Source organism: Nannobrachium achirus (genome assembly GCF_963921795.1).
Source record: "Nannobrachium achirus genome assembly, chromosome: 3".
In the NCBI taxonomy this organism is placed as follows: Eukaryota; Metazoa; Chordata; class Actinopteri; order Myctophiformes; family Myctophidae; genus Nannobrachium; species Nannobrachium achirus.
The window spans coordinates 24,003,974-24,023,753 of record NC_137812.1 but is presented as its reverse complement, the minus strand read 5'-3'; the positions used below and the strand labels follow the sequence as shown (position 1 = coordinate 24,023,753).

Genomic DNA, 19,780 nt, shown 5'->3' with positions numbered 1-19,780 from the left:
TCACATCATGCACATTTGTAACCTCAATCCTATTGCATTGACAGACATACATTGTACGTGTGTTTCTGCATGCGTGCGTATGTGCGTGCATGTGTGCGTGTGTGTGGGTGTGAATAGTTAGCTCTCAACAGCACTGGAGAATCTCCACTAGCCAACATAAACTTTGTTGAAACGTCTTGTTTTTTACGCAGAGGTTTTCCAGCTTGTCCAGAGTGCCGGAGACGAAGGGGGCTTGTTTCATCTGGGACTAATTCCCACCTGGGACATCAGAAGGATGCGTTTCGGTTTAATAGTTAACAGTTTAACACTATCGGGGAAGGATCCCCCCCCAACCGAAAGTTTAAATGACGCTTCCTGCTTCCTGAAAAGGAGGCGTTTCAACACTATCTTCATTCAGAGAGCAGCAGCCTGCTCTGAAATGACCCCCGAGGCAGCAGCGGGGGCCCTGTAAGGAATAATGGGCCTAATGGCTGCCATACCAACCCCACTGACATCATCATTTGCAATACCTGAGACAAGTAAAGGCTCCGGGCAGAGAAGGAAGAAAGAAAGAGAAAGAAAGAGAAAGAAAGAAGGAAAGAAGGAGAGAAAGAAAGAAAGAAAGAAAGAAAGAAAGAAAGAAAGAAAGAAAGAGTGTAACTGCGCGACAAAATGGTTGGATGTGTAAGGGGTTGAAAATTAGAATTTGTGTTTAAAATGTTTCTTGAAGTCAGGCCTGGGTCGCTGGCACAGCGGTCCAGGCGGGGACTGCCCCATAGGTCGAACTCCTGTTGGGTCGAACAGCATCGGCAGGTTAGATAATCACCCGTGAGCGTCGGCAGGTTAGATAATCACCCGCGTCATGGTTACTGAGGTTAAGTTTAGGGTTAGAGTTAGGCATAGTTTTACTGAGGTTAGGATTAGGGTTTGGGTTAGAGTTTGGTGGTCGATCTAATGGGTGTTCGACCTAATGACATGTTACCTACCGGTCCAGGCACCTTGGCTCAGTGTATAGCCTGACAGTGAGTCATGGGTCTCCTGTCAGCCTACTGTCTATCCCTATCAATAAAGACATTCAAAAATGTCCCCCCAAAAAAAGGTTTCTGGAAGTTATTTTCATATGTTTCAAATATTACTATTGAAGTATATTTCATAATTCATTGGTATTTTACATTCTAGTATATTGCTGTCAATGAGGTGTCTCTCTGTTCAGTTTGACAGGCTCCTGGCCTTTTCATGCGAGCATCATGCTGGTCTTGTTTGGTCTATCGTCACTGTCGGGCAGAAACCTCGTATCTCCAAGTTTCACATTTGTACATTTTTTTTGCAAAGTAAAGCCCTGCTTCATCAGACAAGGCCGTCGCACAAAAGTAGTGCAAACAGCTGATCTACAAGCACACAACGTCTCGCACCGCGGCAGTTTTTACTAGTTTAGTTCATTTTTTAAATGATAAATACAAAATGAACGCTTTTAGACATACAAGGTTTCCACCTGACAACGACGTAATGTATGTTTATGCTCAGTATGGACTACATGCTGAAATGCGTCTCTCTTTGGCCTGGTGGGGATGGTAGAAAGAAAGAAAGAGTTACCGGGATGAGCATGATGTTTCCTGGGGGTCCTGGTATCCCATCAGCCCCGTTGAGTCCCGGCCTCCCTTGAGGCCCCTGGGAAAAGAGGAGGCTGTGAGAAATAGAGATGCTATGGCTGTATGGCAGGGGTCTTCAACAGGGGGTCCTCAGAGTTACAACAGGAGGTCCCCCAAATCTTTGTGTGAAAGAAACTTGTTTTTTCCCTTTTTTATATGAACCACTTGAACCCTAGTGTCCATATTCTGAGAATTTTAGCCAAAAATAGCTCATCTACAAACTCACAACGCCTCGCAGCGCGAGGCATTGTGAGCTTGTAGATCGGCTATTTTTGGCAAAGAGCTTTGGAGGGGAAAAGTGCAGACTAAGTACAGATTATACGTTTATTAAGTATTGACGTATCAAGTGGTTAAATATCTGAAAACCCACATTAACATGAATCCAAAATACACTATGGTTGTGCTGTCAAACAATGAAACTACTGTATATGGAATCTATGAACAGATTGTGGGGGTCCCCGCTTCATCTCTCTCTCTCTCAACTAAGGGGTCCTTGGCCTGAAAACGTTGAAGACCCCTGCTGTATGGTTTTCTACGCTGTCATTTGCAGCAAGTAGACAGATTCCTTCTTTTGTTTTCACTCACTTCTGTGATTATGTATGAGAGTTCTGCAGAACTGTAGCACCACCTGGTATGGATGTTTTTTTCTGTTGTTGCCTTAAAGCAACAACTGAATTTGTTCCAAGGATTGTTGGTCGACCACTTGAGAGACTCAAGTGGCATGCATCTACATCTAATAACAGTAAGGCCTACAAGGAATTTCCCTTGAAACACTATAGTCATGTTCTGAATGTTCCTTCAAAAAGGAGATAGTGTCCCACAATTCAAAAAGGTCAAACTACAGAAGTTCATTGTTCATCATTATTCCATCCTTTTTGTATCCTAATGTCATTGTTAAATTCTGTTTCCTTTGCTTGATGTAAAACACATTGAATTGCCTTGCGGTTGAAATGTGCTCTACAAAGAAAAACTGCCTTGCCTTCTGTTGATTTGGACTAAATTTAGAACTGAGGGCCAGTAGAACTATGAAAGACATCACTGCTCTTTTTCTCTGCTTTTCATTTGTTGTCCTGGCTGATTCTTGTTCAGTGACTCTCAAATGCCTTAATTTCAACGACTCCCAGTTTGGTATTCATTCGGCCCATAATACAAATGGAACCAAATGGACCCGTAAGTGGCCATTTGTACACTTTCAGAGTTACAGACCTATAAAGTACCGATCAATCATTTACCTGGAGACCTCCTGAAACCCCCTCCTGGACGGGACTTTGCGAACCAATGTTTTAGTTCATTATCGGGAGTCTAATCGAACTGACAAGGCAAGCAATGCTTTCAGCCCCGAAGCAAAGGAGGCCTCCTACTTGTGGAGATCTATATAACAATGCTCATACTCAAACAACTTTTTTTATATATATAATTGGTGTGATGGATGGATGGAGACTGGTGTGCTAATAAGAATGATAAATGAATTATAACATTATAATCTTAAACCATTTATGTATCATTCATTGTGACTGATACATCATTTGGTTACAATGCTGTACAAAATGCAACAATTACGCAGAGTCTCAACTGATTTCTGTGATCCAAAGGTTCCTGTAATCTGCAAAGTGTGACTGTGGACTCACCAGTTCTCCGGGGTCTCCTCGAGGTCCAACCAGCCCTGTTGGTCCTTGCGATCCTGTCTCTCCCTGGACACACACACACACACACACACACACACACACATACATACACACACACACACACACACACACACACACACACACACACACACACACACACACACACACACACACACACACACACACACACACACACACACACACACACACACACACACACACACACACACACACACACACACAATTAACAGATATCTACAACTTTTATAACTTTATGGCTGATAATGGAATCCCCTATGGTGTAAATGAATGGGCAGTTTACTTCCAGCACTGCAATCTGTAACGGTATACGAACACCAGTGTTTGTATAGAGAGAAGCCGAGCGGGGAGGAGGATGATAATTGTCACCGCACGTAATCCTACAGGCTGTGGTGGCCCCTGCACAACCAGGCCTTTAGTGTTGTACATTTTTGAGGGCACAAAAGGCCAAATGCCAGGGCAGGAAGGCCATCAAATAAAACAAGATTTTAGTCCATAGAAAGAATGTGTTGAATGAACCTATTCTGCAGTGAAATAGATAAATGATGGTATTTACAATCTGATCCATGCTCAGCCCTGCACCAATCAAAGTCACTGGATTGGTTTAAAGATGGGGACTCGAGGGAGTTACGATTTCCGAATCTCAACAAAAGACAACGGTGTCTACTGTCTACATATTGACCAGAAAGAGACAGAGGAGAAAGTGCTACAGTCATCTGGGGCATTAAGGCCACTGTGGCCTCAGGTAATGACATTGGTTTGAGGGGCACAAGGCCAAACAAACTGAGGTTCAACAGCAGCCATGGCCTTCATGGCCTCCATGAAATTCCTGCCCTGGTGACAACACAGAAATGTGTGTGGGGAGGAACTTATTGGCAAGTCGATTAAATTGGACAGAAAAGGGGTAAAAAGCAAAAGAAAAGCAGAAAAAAAAGAGACAAGAAGCGGCCTTGACGTCAAGTGTATCAGGAGAGACACATGGTTGGTTGTCTCAGTCTGTGCTCACAGCCTAGGACCAACTGGGGGAATTAGCACTGACAAAAACTAGAATACACAGGGAATTGGCATAATGACTAAATTGGGGGTAAAAAACTAAGAAAAAGGAAGACAAAATCTTACATACTGTAGTGTACGTAGAGACGCTTATTCTAAGCAGCTCGGAATCTCTGATGATGATGAAGACATTTAAGAGAAAGTAATTAGAAATGAAAGACTCACTTACCTCAGGTCCCGGTAGACCGTGTGGTCCTTGAATCAGAGTGCCCTGTAGAAATACAACACGTGTTAGTGTGTGTGTGTGTGTGTGTGTGTGTGTGTGTGTGTGTGTGTGTGTGTGTGTGTGTGTGTGTGTGTGTGTGTGTGTGTGTGTGTGTGTGTGTGCGCGCGCGCGCGCGTGCGTGCGTGCGTGCATGTGTGTGTGATACTCACGATTCCCAAAATGCCTGGCTCTCCTTTGTCTCCTTTCTCTGGCAGATTCTGATGGATGGATGGATGGATGGATGGATGGATGGATGGAGGGATGGATGGATGGATGGATGGATGGATGGATGGATGGATGGATGGAGGGATGGATGGATGGATGGATGGAGGGATGGATGGATGGAGGGATGGATGGAGGGATGGATGAGACAGCATGAAGAAGTAAAGAGATGAACACAAGATCATGACAAAGAAAGCAGTAAACCTAAACAAATCATGCATAAACAGATACATTCACAGACGCAGACACAGGCATGTGTTCATACATCGTCTCTGTCGGGTTGAAATCTCATATGTCCAAGTATGATCAAGTTAGATCCATCCATGGGCACACCAACATAATACGGGGGTGTAAATATCGTCACTGTCGGGAAGAAACCTTGTATCTCCAAGTTTCAAATGTGTACGTTTCTTCGCAAAGTAAAGCCCTGCTTCATCATACAAGGCTGTCGCACAACAGTAGTGAAAACAGGAGATCTACAAGCACACAACGCCTCGCACCGCGAGACGTTGTGTGCTTGTAGATCGGCTGTTTTCATTAGTTTAAATCATTTTTAAAATGATAAATACAATACTGGCTTTCAAGCAGTTTCAAGGGGCACACTTGACCCTTCTCAGGGGCACACCAAAGGTCCACAGGCACAGTGGTTGAGAAACACTGCTGTAAAGGCCACTCCATACTCTCTCCGAAAACAAACGTTTCGTCGGAAAGGTCCGGTTCAACTACAAAACGACATTACTCAGAACTTCTGAAAAGCATTATACCAAATTAGAGTTCAGAAAGTCAGAACTCTCCAACGAAAAGTTCAGTTTCGGACGAGTATGGATGGACTGGCCTTCAGAGGTTTCAGCCCGACAGCAAGTTAATCAAGTCAATCTATTGATATACGGTATACAACGATCGACAATAAATATAATCAAATAATCTGGTTATTTCTGTAGGTATCATCAGGTAACGAATTCTAATGTGCTGTTTACAACTACACCAAAATATTAATGTTGATAAATACAATTACTGCATGGATTAATGCAAAGATCTGAAGAATAATGAACAGACGAACAGACTATGAAGGTTGTATGCAGTGCCTGTGGAAGGTACCTGTCCATGTTAGAAAGCACATTTACTTAAGTACTGTACTCAAGTAATATTTAGTTACTGGCTGTTTTATACATCAGCTATAATTAGAAAACAGACAATCTACAAGGTTGTTGATATGATTTTTCCAAAATATTTGAAAAAATCTATTACTTTAAAGCAGGGATGCACCATCGGTTATGGCCAGAAATCGGTATCAGCCGATATTTGTTGTTGTCGGTCAATATTGGTATCAGCAAATAAAGCTGACCCATGGTGGAAGCTGATATTTATCTGTTGTTGATAAGCATACATTTTGTGCTGGCTATGTTGGTGTGTTGGTTATCTGCAGCAGCCTATACCAAGCTGTAGATTATGAACAGTTATTTCTTATAATGAAGTTGTATTTATTTCCCTGGCACAAAAGGGGGAAATAAAATATATAAACAAATATTGGTATATACTGTACTTTGAAGTACTCTCTCTCTCTCAGTGCCGGTTCTAGGACTCAAGTGGCCCTATGCAAGATTATTTTAAGTGGCCCCTCACTAACTAAAATAATCTGTAGCACCAGATCGAAATGTTCTTTTTGGAGGCATATTGACTTGCTCATGAATCAAGTACAGGCAGCCAGGCCTAGAGTGAAGTTTGGGATTATGAGGAAGGAGGAAGGGGAGCGCATATTAAAATAATAACGCTAGTTTTTGGATAGGGGATACATGACATAATGTAACAATATGTTTAAAAAATATCTTCTTCCTGTGATGTGGCCCCCATTGGTTGTGGCCCTAAGCGGCCGCTTATGCTGCTTATGCCAGGAACCGGCCCTGTCTCTCTCTCTCTCTCTCTCTCTCTCTCTCTCTCTCTCTCTCTACTGTACCTGTCCATCCCAGGTGTCCGCTCCCTCTCTCTCGGCAGGCCCGTAGCGGTCCTCATACACCTCCTCATACTCATAGGACACATGGTAGTCATCTGATGTGTTGTCATAGTCCTCATACTCGATGATCTGCTCACACCACATGGTCGAGAGAGGCAGAAACACAGTGAGAGAGTGAGAGAGAAAGAGAGATACATGATGAATGGATGTGAATAAACTAGAAAGATGCAATTGATAATTGCAAGTGTGGATGCCGTGACACGAGTCACACTTGAAAATGGATTCCGACGTACCCATTTGAATTTTCCCCATTCAAGTCAATGGGGAAAATGTAATTCACTAATACATTTCCGTATATGGAGATCTCTGTCAGTCCTTGTACCTTTCATGCCCATATATGGAGATCACTGATGTCATCAATATTAAGCCCATATCCTGGAATGCCCATATATGGACATACCGTGTCAGTCTCATGTGGTCTATGATGTCAGACATCTATGATGTCAGTCATCTCCATATTTGGGAAAAGTTAACATTTTAATTAAAGTCCATGGAGAAAATTAATTCACAAATAAAATAATATAGATAGCAAGAAGACGATTTGACATAATACCCATAAGACGCAAATGCGTGTCACCAAAACTGTGGGAGGAGTGGCGCGACAAAATAAAGTTTATCCGGAAAGACTGAAAAGAAAGAAACAAAATCGAACAAGTATAATCTGGTTGGGTTGCCCTAATAATGATGATCTCTGTGTGTGTGTGTGTGTGTGTGTGTGTGTGTGTGTGTGTGTGTGTGCGTGCGTGCGTGCGTGCGTGCGTGCGTGCGTGCGTGCGTGCGTGCGTGCGTGCGTGCGTGTGTGTGTGTGACAGAGAGAAAGACAGACAGAGAGACAGACAGACAGACAGACAGACAGACAGACAGACAGACAGACAGACAGACAGACAGACAGACAGACAGACAGACAGACCTCATACTCGGTGATGTTGGGACCCACAGTGACCGTGGACAGATCATCATACAGATCACTGTAGTCAAACTCCTCCACCACTCGTTTCTTAGGTCTCGGCAACTGGTGGAATGATAGAGAACATGTCAAACTAGGAGTGGGCCTTATGGCATCAAATCAATATCACGGTCATCAGATCAATCAATATCAGAAAAATAGTCGATCTACAAGCTCACAACACTCAGGGTGGCAGTGGCTCAGGGGTAGAGTGACCACTTGCTAACCGCAAGGTTAGTAGTGTCCTTGAGCAAGACTCTGAACCCCTTGTTGCTGCTGATGAGCAGGTTGGTGCCTTGCATGGTTTCCTCCGCTACCGGTGTATGATTGTGTGTGTGTGTGTGTGTGTGTGTGTGTGTGTGTGTGTGTGTGTGTGTGTGTGTGTGTGTGTGTGTGTGTGTGTGTGTGTGTGTGTGTGTGTGTGTGTGTGAGAGAGAGAGAATAGGTGAACCATTTTACTACAACACGTCGCAATTGTGACCTTGTAGTTATCTATTCAAATTTCTTTGTGTCGATTTTGTTGGCATACATTTTTTTTAACTGCTTCTCGATTATTAGATTATTAGATTAACCTACATGAGATTAAGTCAGTAACTGGTTCTAAAAAGTTATTTTAGGTTCTTTGTTCAGCTGTGTGTCAAACAACAGATCCATCTCTCTGTACATTTGAGACAAAGGACTGAATCGTACATCGCGCATATAATAGGTTGGAGTGCTGAATGATTTACCCACTGTAACCTACAGTAATGCCTAAACCCCTACCAGCTACCAGTTGTATTTTTATGTATTACTAATTCATGCAACATGACGTTTGGATAAAACGAGTGAAATCATAGCTATAATAATGTCTTTCTATCAGACAGAGTGAGCCCTCGCTGGCTGGAAGCGCAGCATGCGCAGCATGCCAGGAGATAGATCAAATAAAACACGAGTGTGGTTTTAAGACCTTTGTTGGACATGGAATATTGGCACTGTCTACAACAATAGTCTATGAGGAGAGAGAGAGAGAGAGAGAGAGAGAGAGAGAGAGAAACAGACAGACAGAGTGAGGAGAAAGGAGACTAACATCACTGCCAGAGTCTACCAACGGAGAGTGGCGTCACTCCCGTTCACTTCATTGGGCCAGGTCTTCTACGTACACATCTATTGGCGTATAGTGACAAACCGCAAACCGGAAGTTTACAGAATACATTGAAGTCTATGAGGGGTGAAGTGACAATGCACCACGTGACCAGCGCTGTTTCTGACCCCATAAAGGCAAAACTCTCTGATTAGACGACTCTGATCACTGCTATTTCTTTTTAACCCTTTCAGACCGGGAACGCACTTGTGTCGCGTTAAGACTTTAACCGCTTTAACCATTATATTTGCTTCAGCTATCAAAAAAATAGCAGACATACAAGCTCACAACGCAGCATCGAGTGCCGCGCTGCGAGCTTGTAGATCTGCTATTTTGTATTGTGAAAATGTGTGCAAGTATTTGGATATTTTTTACCCAATTCTATAAATGTCTTCCAAATCCTTCTTCTAAATTAGTGGTTCTCAAACGTTTTCATGTCAAGGAGCAGGTTGGTGTGGTTTCCAGGCTAAATGCTCACCTCCTCTGGCTCTCTCAGGATGGCGTTGTACGGTAGGGGAGCGTTGCAGTTTGGGATGAAGTCCTGACAGTAGGTCAACGCTGCTTTGGGGTCATCAGATATCAGCAGTTGTTGGATAACTCCCTGTGCACGCACACAAGCACACACACGGAAATGGATACACACACACACACACACACACACACACACACACACACACACACACACACACACATACACACATGCACACACACACACACACACAAACACACAAACACGCACGCAAAATTGTTATTTATGACCACATAAACAGAAGTACAAGAACGCCTTGTATAAAAGACATGTAAACACTGCCAGTGCAGTCAGACAATAGGAAAAACAGCCAGTTACAAAGTGCCTAGACGGCAGAACAATGTCACATACAGTTTGTTGACATACTTGTCATACACAGCAGACATCATTGGATAAAGGAAACAACGCCTCCTCCTATAGCATAATAGGTACTGAGCAGTGCCTTGCCAACTGTTTGGTTCTCCTTTTTGGAGAGGCCGGCCATCTGAAGGCCCCTCACAACCAACTTGTTGTGCACTGACAGAGTGCCCTAGGCTATAAAAAAGTTAAAGTTTACATCTGTAGCCTAGCTGCGAAATGGTCTGCCCACGCACGCACGCACGCGCGCACACACACACACAAACACACACACACAGACACACACACACACACACACACACACACACACACACACACACACACACACACACACACGCACACACGCGCACAAATGCACACACTCACACACACGCACACACACGCACACACACAGATCAATGCAATACACACGCTTGCATATGTGCGACAGACACAGACACACTGATGCCAATGCAAAAGGACAATTAAGACAAGAAAGCGGTGCATGAGTTTGCATGAATACCGTAATGAGTTCCTGATTCAGCAGATTTCCTTAGTGTGTGTGTCAGTGTCTACACTTGTCATTTATTAGGGAACAGATGTCATGTGTGTGCCTCTTTCCAATGTCTTCATCTGGGAGTGTGTGCTTGTGCATGCGTGCGCACGCACGCACGCGTGAGCCTGTGAGCCTGTGAGAGTGTGTGTGTGTGTGTGTGTGCGTGCGCGCATGTGCGGGTTAAACGCAGATCAAAGTGACTTTACGGGGTGGTTTTATTGTTGCTCTCTTGCTAATCGTCTCCAGAGTTTTAGGAACGACTGGCGCCGGCGAATCAGCTGCACAGACGTACCGCACGTACGCAGTCGCTCTGCGTTTACACACACTGACATAAGATATGGATGCACAAACCTGAGATCTGATTCAGTTTGATTCAGTTTGATTCAGTTTAGTTTGATTCAGTTTGATTCAGTCGCTCTCTGTTTACACACACAAACCGAAAACAGCATCGGAAATAGGAAGAAAAGATTGCCCCCCAAAAAATGCACATCTACAAGCTTACAACGGCAGTGTGTGAGCTTGTAGATCGTCTATTTTCCATGCATGAAATCGATCATAGCCCTCACAACAAGTATGGTAATGCAAGCACACACACACACACACACACACACACACACACACACACACACACACACACACGCTCACTCAGAGGGGAGACTCAAGGCCAAATGCAGGCCAACGGCTGAGTCAGTTTTAACAGACCAGGACCACCTGTGAACTGCACTGACCACATGGGGTCAGAGTTCAGAGGTCAACTCGATCACCGTGACCCCACACCTTGCTGAGGAAGAGAAGCGGTGACCCAACAGAGAAAGAACTCCTATAAGAAAAGCTTTAATAGATCCAGGAACGTGAAGGGGTAGTGTTTTTCTTCTTCTTTCTTCTTCCAAGTGTTTTGACGCAAAACACTTCTCGAGTCTTGGGCTCAAACAAGATTTCCTGCTTCACTTCTCATGAGCCGAGAAGAGAAATATTCAAACTGTCATCATGTTCCTCAGCTCTTATACCGCTCGCCGGGTTGTTCATCGTTCCCATGTGTAGTGAGACCAGTACAGTAGAAAAACTGTGACAATGTTATCTATTCCAATTTAACTGGAGATCAAGTACATAAAGCAGTGTTTCTAAAACATATTGAGGTCAAGGACACCCAAATTGTTACGTATTAGGTAAAAAAAAAAGTAATAATAAGATAAGAGAAGATCTTAGTTGCTAGATTGGATTATACCTCTACAAATGTCTATAGTGCAGGTGGGGTGAGAGAAACCTTTGCTCTGAATAGACATTCTTATAATCTCATTGGATTACCAGGTAAAATTAGAGTGAATGTAACCACTTTCTAACTGACCCTATTGTGGGCATGTTTTAAGCATACATTGAAAAAGAAAAAGAAAAAGGAAAAAAAAAAGAGAGAAGGAGGTCTGACACCGTTTATCCACTTAACTCTCAAATACCTGGAACGCGCCCGAGTCGCGTTAGATTTTAACCACTTTAACCATTATTGTATGCTTTACTGCGAGCTTGTAGATCTGCTATTTTTGAAAGTCCATGAATATCTTTGACCCGATCTTTGACCCGACTTCTAAATCCTTCCTCTAAATCCGTGGTTCTCAAACTTTTTCATGTCAAGGACCCCCAAAATTACAGGTATTTAGCCACGGACCCCCATCTCAAAATATGTTGTTCCAGGGACCCCCCAGAAGCAAATATTTGATTTACAAATGTTCGCTTTTAAATAGATATATTCAAAGACTTGAAAAGAAATAGCAGATCTACAAGCTCACAGCGCGGCACTCGGTGCCGCGCTGTGAGCTTGTATATCTGCTATTTTTCAATGGTTAAAGTAGTCAATAATCCTAGGCCTAAATGGGTTAAGCCCTATTTCAAAGATTGCAAAAATAGCTAGCAGATCTACAAGCTTACAATGCATTGTTTGCTGGGGAACCCCTGGAACCCCCTCAAGGACCCCCGGGGGCAACTGACATGAAGAAGGAAGCCATGAATGCAGTCAACTTGGCTTCATGGAGGAGAGTGCAATACGTCTACATGGCCACTGGAGGGCAGCGTTGGGAGAAAAAGCCCCCAGGCATTTTTCACTTGTCCCCTTTTGACAGGTAAATGCAACAAGCAGCAACAGGCACAGACGCTAACCTCAGAACACACTTTTCAACAGTGGTAAAAGTGGAAAAAGTACTCACATGTTTTACTTAAGTAAAAGTACCAATACTGCAATGTAGATGTACTCTGTTACAAGTGAAAGTCCGGAATTCAAAATGTACTTGAATAAAAGTATTAAAGTATTGGCATCAAAAGTACCAAAAGTAAAAGTACCAAATGTTTGAAAATAGCAGATCTACAAGCTCACAACGTGTCGCGGTGCGACGCGTTGTAAGCTTGTAGATCGGCTATTTTCAAACAGCCAGGTATAAAATAGGGCTAAAGTGATTTATGTATGTTTTATCATTTATATCTGAAAAGTAACTAGTAACTCAAGTTTTCAAATAAATGTAGTGGAGTAAAAGGACAATATTTGGATCCGAGATGTAGTGGAGTAGAAGTAAAAGTACTGGAAATTGGAAATACTCAATTAAAGTTCAAACACCTCAATATTGTACAGTACTTAGTAAATATACTTAGTTACTTTACACCACTGTCAACAAGCCTTTTCACCTCAGTCTTTCTTTACATTTTCCTTTGCCTTGTATTCTGGCCTTCCTCTGTCCAGATCACAGTTGGTTTAGATTTAGATGCATTGCCTGTTGTTTATGGTTTAAAATTAGAAACATGTTTGGAATTCATAATAACAAGGGGGGCGTGCTGCCTTTGGCCGCAAGTTAATGCAAAGCCTTGACTCTTATGCTGTTTTGAACTTTTTACACTTTGTGGTTTTGAAGCATAAAAAAACTATGCATACACACAGGCGAACACACACACAGCTGTTAATGAGTCAAAGGTGTTTTGGCCTTAGCCTTAAATAGGCATACTTTGCACATTTTGCCACGTTTTGTACCTCTGTTTTTGCATCTACGTGCTGTTGTCCTTGTGGAGTGTAATGTAATGTAATGTACTCTATTGTTGCTTGTTTTTATGTTTTGTGGGGACTGCGGATGACAATTTGCATACCGGTAATTGCTAAGTTTGGTGTATTTACATTACATTGTTATTATTGTTCATTAATATGCGGTGTCCTAAATAAACACATAATGTAAAGTGTGTGCACATACCTGCACACGCACACACGCAGTCACGCACGCACGCACACACACACACACACACACACACGTGCGCGAGCGAGAGAGAGCAGATCAAAGTCTCACCTCAAAGACGTCCTCGTCCAGCAGGCGGGTTCCGAACACGGTGACCCCCGCGGTGCTGACCTGGGGGTTGGGACCCCTGGGCAGGTCCAGGGTGTCCACCTTGGCACAGTCCAGGTACAGGGTGACAGACTGGCCCTGCACGCTGTACGCCACCCTGTGCCACCTGAAGGACACACACACACACACATATATCCGTTGTCAGAGTCTGAATCAGAATCTCCTTTATTGTCACATCACAGGTTTACAGAAGTAAACATAAGGGGGTGAAATAATGTTTTCGTGCCTGGTTCCCATCGTTGTTTCCATAGAAACATAGATTCTTAAAATTTGAATTTTCGCCTTTCAAGTCAATGGGGATAAATAATTCACTAAGACATTCATATAAATTAAACTATTTATACAACGTATCTCTTGGCAAAATACACACACACACGATTCCCGATGAAGCCGATCAATTTGACAGCAAAACTGTGGGAGGAGTAACGCCGCAAAATAAAGTTTATCTGGAAAGATGGAAGATGGAATAAAGAATGTCGGACTAGTACTACATCTGGTTTAAAAACAAACAGATTATCAATATTCAACATTATGGTACTGTACCTGAGATAAGATATAAATGTACGTGAGCATAGCAGCAGATGTTTACTGTGCATAGTATACTTATATGGATGTTAGATAAGGTGCTAAAACACACACACACACACACACACACACACACACACACACACGCACACGCACGCACACGCACGCACACACACGCACACGCACACACACGCACACACATACACATTGTTGTACATGATGGGATTGAAGTGCAAAAATGTGTGTCGACGTGTAATTCAAGTCGAGATCATCAGTGATCACTATCATTCACTGTGTCTCTTGTGTCCCCCAGATTCGGCACACACATGGGGATGAATTAATTGTACTATTATGTTATCAAAATGCAGAATGTCCTAGCCATCAAAAAGTGTGACTCCACTTCAAAACTGCCATAAACGAGCACATAAAAGGCAATTTACAACTCAACCTTGACAAGTCTTCTAGCTTGCCAAAAGAAATTAACCCCAGCTGTTATTCTGTAAATATACTTTTACTGCTCCTAGTACTGATGATTTCTTGTATAGTACTTTATGTCTTTATAGGCCATGATGAATTGAATACAGGACCACAATGGGAACAAGCATTCAGGGCTTTTTGTTTTATCCTTTTAGCGTTATTGTGCAGTATAACTGTACCTCTGTACTTTTAGAAAACTGTTGATCAAATCAATCAATGCGTTTGTGAATCTGGGCATTTGTGTACAGATCTTAATAGAGAAATACTACTCTTTGAAGCCACAATCCAGGACATATTTGAATAAATAAACATTATGTTAACCAATCTGTCTTATACATCTAAAGTGGTTGGAGACGTCTTCCAGCGAGACATTTAGACCATGGAGTCATCATGTTGTAGGATATAATCTCAGCATTTAGTGTTATGGTTAGTGTTGAGGGTTAGTTCAAGTCCTGTAAAGTAGCGGCATGTGGATGACAAAGTTATGTAAGGTATGTAATAAAATAAAACCTATAATTTATTGCACATGCAAGGCACGTGTGTGACTATGCCCATCCAAGCATGGGCATGTGGGACTCCACGGCATGCATGCACACATGTGTTACTCTGTGTGCACGCATGTACCGGTATGAGCATGTGTGAGACTCTACAGTACGTTGAGCATGCATGTGCACGCATGCATGTGAGTAACTATGAGCAGGCATATACAGTACATGTGCTTGTGTTTGGCTGCCTCTGTGATCATGCATGCACGTGGCTGTATGTACAGTAATAATAACAATAATAACATTATTTATAGCGCACTTATCGAAACAAAGTGCTTTACATAAAGATAAACAACAGGACATAAACAGGACAATATGCGCAAAAAGTGAAGTAAGCAAAATAAAAACACGATACAATGTCACGGTTATGGTTTAGAAATGAGAAACATGTTGGAATTTAGACTAAAAACATGTACAGGTGCAAGTGTTTACAGGTAGTATACACTGCAGCAGGGGTGGGCTGGTACATCCTGAGGGGCTTTTAGGTCAATCGCGGAGCAATTTGAAAACAAACAAAAATCCAATCACACGCTCAGGCTTAATGGTTAAAATGTGAAACCCATCCAATCACATCAGGGGGAGGGGGCTCATCAATGGTCCAGGAACCTTGAACACTACATGTTTAAGGCAGTGGTGCTGAGAGATTAGTTTACTCTTCACATAACCTGTTGTTCACTAATCGAAGTAACACACCATTATTGAAAGTTACGGGTTTTTATTGGAATAAATATTGGATGGAGGGAGGGCCATGTGAGTTCCGGGGAGCCTGGAGTCTTTGGGGTAAAGGTCGTATTGCATCAGCATGGCAATCACAGACTATTACCCCTGAAAAGCATACAGTAGTAGGGGCTTCTGGGTGTTTTTTGGGCAGGTATAAATGGAGCCAGGTAGATTGGCATGAGGGGTGGAGTTAAGGTGTGTTTCTCCACCTCCTGAACATCTGCTGTTCCGACTCCATGTAAAGGTTAGATGGCCACTTGAGCCAGGAGAAGCTCACACTTTTGCCACTGAATGGGCACACAGTTAGGTGAGGATCTTTTTCCCGCCCGTACATGGAGCTACACTGAACTCCCCCTGTTAAAGGACAAGACCTCTTTGGTAGAGGTTTTGGCATGTAGTTACCTTACCATGATGTAACAACAAAGGTGGGCAAGAAATCAAAATAATTGTGATTGCCATTGTTTAGAAATTGAACATTCAAAATATGCTCCTCATTGACTTTGAGTGAAATAGCTCTCTAAGTCACACTTGTCTTACGTAAACAAACACATTTTGTTGGATTTCTTGCCCACCTTTGGAGTTACATCATGGCAAGGTAACTACACAACCCAAACCTCCACCAAAGTGGTCTTGCCCTTTAAAACCCATCAACTGGCTGCCATGGTGGGCAATGCTTTGATTTACACTCATTTCTCAACATTACAGCATTACAGTAATCTCTCAAGAAAGACAGGTTCTGCTGTTAGCAGAATCTGCACCACTGGCTTAAATATGTAGTGTTGTTGTTAGTTATAAACACAGAATCACCCAGGAGGAAGTGGACTATGAAAGGGGAGGAGCCAAACCCAAGTTCCTGTATCTACACTGAAAATGACAAATTGCTTCCCAGATTGGCGCATTCTTAACTAGCAAGCACTGTGCAGGAAAATATTGAATATGAAGGCGACCAAGTTTTCTGTCATGAAGGCTTTCAAGTCAAAGTTGCAAACACCAGATTCAACATTGTTGTCTAATTTAGCATTGCAAGCAGCAGCCAGCATCCTGACATTATAATGAGCCGACAGCTAGTTTCCACTATCGATGGTGAGACACCCCAGGAGACAGTTTTGTGTTGCAGCAGATCAGATGTGAAATTGGATGTTCTCATGGTATCTTTCTGCAGGACAGATCTTTCATTTCATTTTATAGTGAAGAACACGAATATCTACTTGGATTATATCTACTATTATATCTACTACTATACTGTATAAAGTTCAAGCTGTCTGTCTGTCTGTCTGTCTGTCTGTCTGTCTGTCTGTCTGTCTGTCTGTCTGTGGTGTACCGGTATGTCTGTCTATAGACGTTTTCCAGAGTGCTGCCGTGTAGCTGCGTGTATGTATAGCGTATGTCTGTGCATTCAGATTATGCCCATAAGGTCTAATCCAAAAATAGCAAAATGAGCAGATCTACAAGCTATATCGACATGACGAGATCAGTGAAAAATTGCTGTTGTGAGGCAGCTGTTTCTGTTGTGTGTGAGTAACGTAGGACAGAGCTTGATCAGCGAGAGAGAGAGACAGAGAGAGGAAAGAGGGAAGCAGGGAGCGAGGGAGGGAGGAGAGAGGGAGCAAATAAAAATGAGGGAGAGGGAGAGGGAGAGGGAGAGGGAGAAGGAGAAGGAGAGGGAGAGGGAGAGGGAGAGGGAGAGGGAGAGAGCCCTGCCAGCACTGGGTATTGAAACCTGAACATGCTGATTGACACAACATCACCCAGCAGAACGTATTCATTCTGTGGTGTTGTATTGACAAAATGAACACTTTGATAACTGAGAAATCTTGAATTGTAAAATGTAAAAAGTTATTTTTGAATCGAATTGAAGCTCATAATGCTCTCAGATAACTATCAACTTGTTATATACAAGGTTTTACTCTTACCGTATCTTATCTATGTTTTCTAATAAGCAGCCTATAATAAGCTAGGACATATGATAATTCAGTTGTAACTACACACAAAACGATATATTTTAAAATCACTTTAGCGTGTTCTAAGCTGTTCATGTTACACATGGAGACCTGAAAGGAAGCATCTTCCTTACAGAAAGACTTCGGTCAGTTCCAGACAGCTGGCTGCAATTGAGGTTAATGTTGACCAATATATCTGCCATCCATGTCTCCTTTCTGCATCCACCCCCAGTCAACAGCACTGCTGTTGTCTTGTCTGGCATGGAAGATAGAAGAAGCCTGGCTCCAGATGACCCCAATAAGCAGCATGCAAGCATGCTTCCACCAACACAGAGAACACGAACAAGTTGTTCGTGATCTCTGTGTTGGTGGAATGAAGTTAGCTGTACGTTCTCTGCTTGCGGGCAAAGAGATCCATTCTGGCTTCATCCACACAAGTGTGGCTGCACTTAATCTGTCAAACATGGAGGACAACAAATCTCTCTTGTACGATGTTGGACGCTGCCTGAGATGGGTGAAAGGTTTCTCTAAACCACCTCACAGATGTTCCACAAACCATGGCCAAGCAGTCTGCTTTTCTCCACCGCAGAAGGCAGCCCCCATGTCACCTCCACTGAAAGGATGATGGACCATATCGTCACTGTCCAAAAGTGTTTATTTTCAGGAAATGTAAAAAAGAACCTGTTCCAATGGATCCATGTACTGTAGTACAGACAACCACTCAGTGGTGTAAGTACATTTACTTAAAGGGGAAGGCCACCCATTTTCAATATTGAACTATGTCATTAATATACCTTAGAGGAGTTGTGTGGAAATTAAAAAAAAAGTTCCCCCTCTTCTGTGTTGCCTAGAACTGGAGGATTGATATTGGGGTTTGTATTGCAAATTACAACTTGATGACATCACACATTGTACTTTACAATACAAACCCCCAAATCAATCCAGTTCTAGGCAACACAGAAGGGGGGGAACTTTTTTTTTTATTTCCACACAACTCCTCTAAGGTATATTAATGACATAGTTCAATATTGAAAATGGGTGGTCCACCCCTTTAAGTATTGTAGACAACCACTTGCATTTTCAATCAGGTCAGCAATTTGTTTTCGCTACTTGTGGTAAGACAAAGTAGGGTATTCATTTACTGTACACAATGGGGGAAAAAAACAGGAAAACTTGGAATATGGAGGAACAAGATTTCTGACTGAAAGCGACGCTATTCAACTGGCTTTCTCAGGGTGAGTAAAATAGTCTGCAACATGGAACCCACAGTGTGCGAGTGTCGAGTTCTCTAGCTTTTACTTTCCTATTGCAGACACTACCTCATTGACAGGAATCCATCGCACAGTTCAGCAAAAGCTAGGGTATGGCAAAGATGGGAGTCCTCATGCGGACGCCCGCAATTATTATACCTTGTTAAAGTGACCATTTTGTTCAATTTTGCATTTGTAGTTATTTTACTGTAATTTAACAACATAATAACCAGCACAGATAGACAAAGAGACATTCATGGATTTATATTTAAAAGTAACTTTGGTAACACTTTATATTAAGGATGCCTTTATAATGCATTATAATGCATTATAAGCTCATTTATAATGCATTATAACACGCTTATAAGGCATTATAACACTCGTTATAAATGTTTATAATCATGTATAACAGCTTATAACAGTTTATAATCCTGTTTATAACGCATTATTAAGTGCTGGTTATAATGCGTTATAATGCAAAGTGTAACAGCACATTATAACTACCATAACTTACTTAGTTATAAAGGCACATAGTGAAGTGCTATAATGTGTCATAATGCATTATAACCAATGTGTTTATTAAATATAATAATCACCTATAATATGCTATAGCATGACTTTGAGACCTTTAAGTAAAGTGACAACATTTTTTAACGGTTATTAGCAATTGTATCATACTATA

At 42.3% G+C, this 19,780-nt stretch overlaps 1 protein-coding gene across 1 annotated transcript in view; it reads right to left on the bottom strand.

Moving 5' to 3' along the window:
- Positions 1-19,780, bottom strand: part of LOC308282110 (uncharacterized protein) — a gene marked incomplete at both ends in the record, with an annotated part of 102,034 nt that overhangs the window by 63,289 nt on the left and 18,965 nt on the right. The window contains 5 exons of the mRNA XM_080722454.1: positions 1,573-1,647; positions 6,727-6,852; positions 7,694-7,795; positions 9,328-9,450; positions 13,585-13,747. Coding sequence (XP_080578580.1) covers positions 1,573-1,647; positions 6,727-6,852; positions 7,694-7,795; positions 9,328-9,450; positions 13,585-13,747 — 589 coding nt within the window. The remainder of the gene's footprint in view (positions 1-1,572; positions 1,648-6,726; positions 6,853-7,693; positions 7,796-9,327; positions 9,451-13,584; positions 13,748-19,780) is intronic.